Raw genomic sequence first — 8,453 nt, forward strand, 5'->3', positions numbered from 1 at the left:
AGACTGACAACAAGAGCTTTGCTCGATGTCAAGTGAGACTCCAATGTGAAACCAGCATCTGTCCCCACCCCTCCCCGGGCAGGACCTCCGTTTCCAAGAACCAACCCTGTGCTGAATGAGCAGCTGCTCTGTGTCGCCTGGTCTTTCAAAATCGTTACACCGTGTTGCCCTGAAGTGCAGCCCCGTACCTGCTGTTCCCCCGCAGTCCCTGTGAAAGTGCAGCCTCTCCAAAGAAGACATGACCAAACCTCGTCTGCTTACTCACTTGAATGGTGCTTCAGCTACAGCTTTTGTGAACACGGTGGCGTATGCTCCGAACTCCCCCCAGGTCTCAAAAAACCTGACTTGGATTTGTTTCCTCAGCTGCACATCGAGCAAGGCCTGTAAAGATCATTGGAAACAAGAAATGGAACAATGGATCTTCTCACATCCAACTCCACTCTTGGTTGAAAGGGTCACAGCATCTTGCTCGAGGACAAGAACATCGAATCTCTCCCCGTTTGGGGAACAGCTCATTTAAGGCACTGAAGTATTATGGGGCAGCCTGTCTCCTGCCAGTTAAGAGCAGTTGAGTGCCATTTCAGCTGCTGCAGCTCCTCAGTGGCAGGCGCTTGTTCCACGCAGGCCAGCCAGCCCAAGGCAGCGCTGACATGCTTTGCCAGCGGGCCACAAAGGGAGAGAGATGCTGAGCGAGACGGACGTCAGGATGGAGATGTATGAGACACGTCGGTCCGTGGTACAGCAGGGACGTCCCTGAGCAGGGGGGAGCTGAGCACAAAGAGCTCTGTCCACAGACACACGGACTAACGGGGGCTAAATCCCCCCCGTCCAAAAAGTGTGGGACTGGGTCAAATGCTCAAGCAATGGCAGACAACAAGAGCTGGTGGCACAATAACCTGACCTTCAGAGGCAGTTCGCCATCCTTCTGAGTTTTTCGTTGCATTTAATAATTGAGCTAATTTCTCATCTTCTTTTGAATATCTAGGAGATCCTTTAGGGAGCATTACAGTTCTGGTGGGAATTAGTGCCATCTGTAATGCTTGTTGTTGGGCTACCTTCCTGGCAACTTGATCTGCCAGTCTGTTCCCTTCGGCTCTCTTTGTATTTCCTGTTTGATGTGCTTTACAGTGCGTGATTGCCACTTGGGCCGGTTTTTGAACTGCCAGTAACAATTGTAATATCTCCTTCTGATGCTTTATATTTGCCCCCGGGAGGACAATAGTCCTCTTTCTTTCCCTAATGCCTATGGACATGGACTACTCCAAAAGCATATTTTGAGTCTGTTCAGGTGTTTACTTTCTTTACTTTACTTAGTTCCAATGTCCGTGTTAAGGCAATCAATTCTGCCTTCTGAGCTGATGTCGTGTTAGGTAATGCCTTTGCTTCTATGACAGAATTTTCAGTTGTTACCGCATATCCAGCCTATCCAGTTCCGTTCTGTATAAAGCTGTTGCCATCTGAACAGTTCCCACTCAGGGTTTCCAAAAGGGACATCTTTTAGGTCTTCACGACTGGAATATGTGTGTCCAATAATGGCTGTCAGTCCACAATTCATCATCCAGAGACGACACCGGCTGCCCATTCCCCAAAACGCTCTTAACTCGTGCATAGTCTGAGGTTCAGGAATGGCACAAATTGCTTCCTTACGAGCAGTTCCCAGCTTTCTCTGTCCCTTTGGAATCTCAAACCCCAAGCAGATGACTGCCTGGCTTTCAATCGGGGCTTTCTTCTTAGACGCCTTATACCCATTAAGTCCCAGGAAATTCAAAAGTTCAACGGTTACCTGGATACAAGCTGACTTTTCTTCAGTAGCTATCAGAATGTGTCCACATACTGTAGGAGCAGGTGTTCTGGTCGCGAAGTTACCATTTTCTCCATTGTCCAGATTCCAGTTCCTTTGCCAGCTGGCTACCGAAGATCATTGGGCTGTTTTTAAAACCTCGGGGTAGTCGTGTCCACGTTAGCTGTACTTTGTGTCCTGTCTGTGGGTTTTTCCATTCAAAGGCAAACAATTTACGACTCTCCTGTTCCAGAGGTATGCAAAAGAAAGCATCTTTCAAATCAAGCACTGTAAACCACTGGTATGTCTCTTTAAGGGCAGTCAGCAATGTGTATGGGTTTGCCACCACTGGGTGGAGGCCTTTGACAGTTTGGTTTACAGCTCGCAAATCTTGCACTAACCTATAGTTGCCCCAAGTCTTCCGTACTGGTAAAACAGGAGTATTATACTCTGACTCCCACTTCTCTAAAATTTTGGACTCCAGAAATTTATCAATTAAATTTTAATTCCCTCCTTTGTTCCAGGTTTGATTGGATATTGTTTAATCCTTACCAGTCTCGCACCTTCCTCTAATTCAATTTTTACAGGTTGTGCCAATTTAGCTTTTCCTGGGCTATCAGTTTCTCATACCATGGGGATTACTGCATAATTCATTTCGGGGGGAATTTCCTATGCCTTTGGTTTTTCTATATCATTAAAGTTTCTCCTATCTTCGATTCAAGTACTTTTAACAACATTTAAACATCCATTTTCAAAAATGATTTATGCATTTAATTTAGATAACAGATTTCTTCCCACTAAGGGTATTGGACGTTCTGGAACATACAAAGATTCATGTGTTACATGGTTGTTTTCAAATTTCAGATCCAGGGGTTGTAGGAATGGCCAGTTATCCTCTTTCCCTGTGGCTTCAATAATATTTGCTGGTTTTTGCTCTTATCATTCCTTTTTGTGTATTCAAAACTGAGAACGTTGCTCCAGCACCTATTAAAAATGTAACCTCTCTTTTTTTTTTTTCTTTTTTTCCTCCCAGCCCTCAGTCTTAAGGGGGTTATTAAATGAGTACGATATTGAGTTTTCCTGGACACTGGTGAAGAGGGTTCTATTTCAGATTCTTTGTCCTCTATTCCACTACTGCCTGGAGAGGCTGGACCCCTTCTGCACCAGTGTCCCGGGACAGTTGCCCAGATCTAGGCTGAGGTTTGTGTTCAGGAGGAGGTACTGGGACAGGGGGGTGTATGAGGTCAGCAGGAGCTGCCGGGGCGGTAGGAGCAACATCTAGTTCAGGACCTGTATCTCCCTGTCCCCCCTTTTTAAGTACTAAATGCCTAAGACAAGTTTTCAACTTAGTCCATGCAGAGCAGCGCTCCTGATCCTTTTTATCCTTTATCATAAGAGACATTACTTGATCAGTCAACCCACATTCTTCCTGCCACTCAGATTTTTCTCTTAGATAAAAGAATAGATCCACATACGGAGCTTGGTCCTGTTTTCCTTCCCTTTTACAAAATAACATCAATTGTAAAATAGTGTTATAGTTTAGGGTCCCATTCAAGGGCCATACTTCTCCATTTTCTAGCTTATACATTGGCCATACATGATGATAATATTCAGTAGGTTGCTTCTTACGTAGCTCTTCATGCATCTTTTTCCAGTGAGCCAAAAGACAACCTAAAGGAGAAGTCCTTGGTATGGGACTCTCATTTCCTTCCTTGTACAATATTGGAAGGAATATTATATTTTAAATTACCACAATGTAATATGATACTTTCAACTCTCACACCGTTCTTTTGCTTCACTTCTCTCCGGATGCACCCCTCGCGGGATAACAGAAACGCGGATTAAAGCTCCACACTCGCTTTGTAGCTGAGCTACGTCTCATTCAAACCACAATTAACAAGGGCCCAATATTACTCCCACACAATAAATCATCAACAACAATAGTACTATCAAAATAACAATTAAAACAGCAGCTTTATAATAATATGTTTATATTAAGGTACCTTTACCGGATTACCACACGGGGACTCACAGCCCTTTACCAATGCGAACCCTGCGGAGCTTTCGCTCCGTCTTACCGGGCGGTGCCCAGGCTTACACAGACGGGAATTCCCCAGCCCCAGCTCTGTGGAACTTTCGCTCCGTCTGACAGGCAGGCTATAATATAATCAGTTGAACGATGCTTCTGTTGCTGGTGAAACTCCTCTTGGGCCTTGAGGGACAGGTGGGGTTTGGCAATGAAGTTTGAGACTTCATCTTGCTTGTCCCCCTTGTTGGAAGGGCATGAATAAATCTCCAGGTAACAAAACAGGAATTGGTGTGGTTACTCTTGGCCTTTTCCTTCCCCTCCTACTCTGAAGAGGATGCTGTCCTCCACAGTATCACAAGCTGATACTTGTCTGCTCCCGGGGCATTGATGTAACTGTATATTGATTTCCAACCATGTCACTTCAAGGAAGCTCAGCTGTGGGAGCTTGTGCTGCTGGAGAGCCCTGTAAGTGGTAGCTCATACAGAAATGGGCCCTTGTCCAGTTTAGTTACGATTCCAGTGGAAAACTGGTTTCAGTCCTCACCTATCCAAACGCAAAGTAATTTGCTGTGTATCACCACTTTCTTACTTTATCTCCTGCAAAAACCACTTGATTAGTGACCTTACCCTCCTGCATGCCTTAGGCAGAAATGTAAAACAATCAAGCTGTGGCTTGGTAGCTGTCTTTTGGCAAGATGTGGGGTAGATTATGGGGTGAACTTGTCCAGAACTCTCAGCAGAAAGTTGCTCTTCTCTCCAGTTTTCTAATCTGATGGATACCTGGTTTTGAGTGAGATAGATATAGTCTGTTACTGGAGGTGTAAAATACAGAGGTAATATCTGCCGAAAAGCAGCCTGTAAGCTCTTAGTGCATCCTGGTTGTGTCGCAGCATCTGCTGTGGAGCTGTGCTGTGCCAGGCAGAGGTGAAAATGCAGCTAGGGTTAGGGCATGCTGTGAGTGTCTGTACTTGCCCTCTCTGCTACACGTTCTTTCTGGTCCAGTTGAGTGATTTGAAAAGTGTCTTCCCACCTCAAGTGGCCCGTCAAACAAAGCCCTTGATCAGCTCTTCCTGCTCTGTTTACCATCACCAGCGATTCTGGTGGTGTGAAGCCTGATGGCAGAGTGAAGCAGGGTTCAGCTTTGTCCCTGTGTTGTTGCTTGTGAAAGGTAGGACGTGTGCTACTCGCTCAGAGCTGTATGCTTCCCTCCGCCAAAACTGGCCAGAAAAACCTCCGGTTGTTGAAACACAACCAGTCTGCAGGTCTGCCTGGCTCAGCTCCCCCAAAGCTGGGTCTGGGCAGTTAGGAGGTGGGGGTACTCCTGTGGCTGAGACTCACCGTGGAGCAGCCTGCTCTGGGCTACAGTGAGATCGGTGTGGAGCATCCTGTCCTCCCTCTCCAGGCTCTGCACTTCAGGATCCCTGGCAGTGGTGTTACAGCCAGAAGGGAGGCGAAAGCCGTGGCTGGGAGCAGCCCCAGAGCCCTACAGTGGTGACTTGTACTTTGTGCCGTTCTTTGTGGGCTTCGTAGTGAGTTGGCTGGGCTCCTGCGTCCTGGCTCGCGCCTTTTCTCCCTGTTCTAGTAGAAATCACGTGCCTTGTTAATTAACGAGTGTTACGCAGTGTAAAGGCTGATTTATTGTCCTGGGAGTGTAGCCTGGTGTGATACCCAGATTTGGTATCCTATGGAGCCATAAGGGAAAAATGCCAAAGGTGCTTAAAATTGCACTTCTGAAAGGGCTGCGCTAAAGCGGCAGCAACAGGTCAAGTCACTCAAAACGCAGAATTCGGAGCCTTTGAGACAGGATGTCACTGCGAGGTTATGCTCTCTGATTGTGTGCTCTTTGTGTCTCAGAGCTTGCAGCTGGCTTGGGGCTGTGCTTTCACCAATGCGTGTGGACTCTTTGGATGTTTCCTCATCCTCAAGAAAAGGAGTGGAGCACCATCTGTTAAATCATTTCAGTGGCTTTGAAATTCAGTACTTTGTACAGAGAGCTGATGGTCTGCTTCAAACCCAGAGCCCAGCAAACTGCCATGAAGGAGGAGAGTGCGGGTGAAAAACTGGAGTGAGCGTAGGGCTGTGCCTACTTCCCCACCCCCATCTCTTTCCTAGGTTTAGACTGGGCACAGGGATGTTATCTGTCCTTCCAGCTCTATCTCTTCACAAAACACTTTGTTCTTCCATTTTGCTCATAGACTCTGTTGTAAATGCAGCACTATTTTTCTTGGTGATTATCACTTGAATGCACACTGTTAGCTCCAGAGTTTGTTTTAGCATTTCTTAACCCGTTTGTCAGCACTTCACGAAAGCAACAGGTTTATGCACCTGGGAATGCTGTTTCTTCATGCCGGTGATAATCTTGCCTTGAACGTGTGGTGCTTTATTACTCCCATCAGAATGAAAGCACAAGTTAGAGTGTGCAGGTTATTTCCCCACCACCCCTCAGTGTTCTTTGGTATTCTTGTTTTATAAAAATGGTGGTTGGTTTGGGTTTTTTCTCTTCTCTCTTTTTTTTTTTTCTTTGTCTTTTTCGGCCCAGAAGCTAAGATACCACAAGCATCTTTTCTGACTCTCCAGAAAAAACCCCCAGCAACTCTTTTAACCCGACTCGTAATCCAAGGGGTTATGCCAGGCAGAAGTGCAGCTGTGGCTTGCTTCTGTTGCCCTCTTCTGTCTACGTACAAATGGAGGTCTTGTGTCTGGGAGAAAAACGTTCTTTATTATTTGAATCATTTTTCAAGCCACCTTCTCATGACAGTTCTGACTTGCACGTCTTGATATGTCCAAAGATCTGGAAGGAAAAGGAACGGACTGTGGTAACCTGTGCATAAGCTCTCGCTGCATCGGAGCAGTTCTCTTGAGATTTGATGTGGTTGTAGGTAGATCTTTGGCTTGCAATATTTTTCTTTTCTTTGCAGAGAAAATTGAAGAAGAAAAAGGGAGAACTTCTCTTTAGGATCCGGGTAGGTCTACCTGTTGCCTACCATACTCTAAAAGTAAAGCAAAATTGCATTTAACACCAGCCATTTGAAAACAGCATTTAAAACCAGAGTGATGTGAAGCACTGCTGTTGTTGCTAGCTGCTGTGTTAGCCTTTAAGCATAGCAAGGAATGTGTCTGCTTTCTTTGTGGAACAGAAGGATATTGATTTGCTGAAACTTCACGTATTCATGAGCAAAATAGTGCTGAATTTGAGCTCTGTAGGCCAGTGCACCATTTGTTTAAAAAAGCCTTTTCCCTAGCCTGGCTGTTGTAAGCAGAAATGGTGCTCATCTGTGGATGCACACGAAGGGTGGGATGGCAGCCAGAGGGAATCCTTTTGGTATTTCACAGCTCCTGCCAGGAGTTTTGTTACTGTCCAGACTAGATAATAAATTAATAACTAATCTAAGCAGGTAGGTAGTGCCTGTAATTGAAATTGATGGTCTGCTGCTCTCTTGTGATGCTTAATCTTAGTTTATTACAAATATTCTTCCTTCTCATAAGAATATTTTCCCTTCAGGATTTAGACGTGACTTTGCATTTGGAAGAGGCCTCAGAAATAGCAGTGCAGGGGAGGCTGGGGAATCTGTGTGCAAACAGCAATTAACTCTTAAGTCCAAGGTAGCTGTGACTTTAACCGCAAAACCTGGCAAGGAGTAATGTCACTTTGGCCAAAACAGAGCCATTGGACACCTTTTATACAGTTCTGGGAGGTTTGCAGCAAACCAGCCCGTGGAGTAGGGCGTGCGTGTGAAGGACAGCTCTGCAGATGGATCTCTGGAGCTGTGGTCCTTCTAAAGGACCTTCTTCCGTCACATCCCTCAGTCTGACTTGCTCACCCAGCTGGGCTTGCACTCTGGGCATTGCCAGGCACTGAGGAGTTGTGGGAATAGTACTGGATCAGCCTGCTGTGCTGGATGAGGAGTTTCGTGTAGGAGTTTTTTGACCCAGGAGGGCTGGAATCAATATTCAGATGGGCTTTTTGATGGGCAGTGGCTTGTGTTCTCATGCTGCTCAAGTATTAGATTGAAGGAGGTTATGTTCAAGGAGAAAAATCTTGCTATCTAGGGTGTCCAAAACGCCTGGGCTCTTGAGAAGCCTCTGTGGCCAGAATCCTGGCAAGACCTGAGCTGACGAAGAGGAGGGGTACCAAGTGCCTCGGTAGGACGCTTGGCTGCGCTCCCTGTAGAGAGTATCAATCCGGGGGGTGCAGGTGGGCCAGGGAAGTGTTACAAAATGCTGGATGTTCCTCTTTGCTTCAGTGGTTAGATCAGCCCAGGTTATCACCTGGTGACACGTGCATGCCCACCACCATGTCCTTTCTGAGCTGGGAAGGTTTGTGCTGAGTTCACTACGTCAACCAGCACCCTCTGGCAAGTGAGAGGTTTGGCTTATGGACAGCAAGTCCCTGGCCAGTATCAGAGGCTGATTGCTGTTTGGTGTGAGTCTGAAGACTCTGTTACGTCTGGACGCTCTCAGTGCATCCTAGTTCATATCTCTGTTATTTTTTTCTACTGCTGCTGGAAGTTTTTCTGGATAAAGGTTAAAGCCAGTTACACCTGTAGTTTTTGCATGAACCATGTGAGTGCCAAAGTAGCGTCAGGAAGGAGTGGAGCCTTATTTCCCAGTGCATCTCTTCACCATGTGTCAGGTAGCACAGCT

At 46.3% G+C, this 8,453-nt stretch overlaps 1 protein-coding gene across 1 annotated transcript in view; it reads right to left on the reverse strand.

Moving 5' to 3' along the window:
- The window catches only part of LOC147412857 (structure-specific endonuclease subunit EME1-like), a 40,636-nt gene that overhangs the window by 1,295 nt on the left and 30,888 nt on the right, over window positions 1-8,453 (reverse strand). Inside the window, exon 6 of the mRNA XM_086480963.1 lies at window positions 266-381. Within this exon, the coding sequence (XP_086337089.1) occupies window positions 266-381 (116 nt within the window). The remainder of the gene's footprint in view (window positions 1-265; window positions 382-8,453) is intronic.

This window comes from Leptosomus discolor, unplaced genomic scaffold (assembly GCF_034619465.1).
Source record: "Leptosomus discolor isolate bLepDis1 unplaced genomic scaffold, bLepDis1.hap2 HAP2_SCAFFOLD_29, whole genome shotgun sequence".
NCBI lineage: Eukaryota > Metazoa > Chordata > Aves > Leptosomiformes > Leptosomidae > Leptosomus > Leptosomus discolor.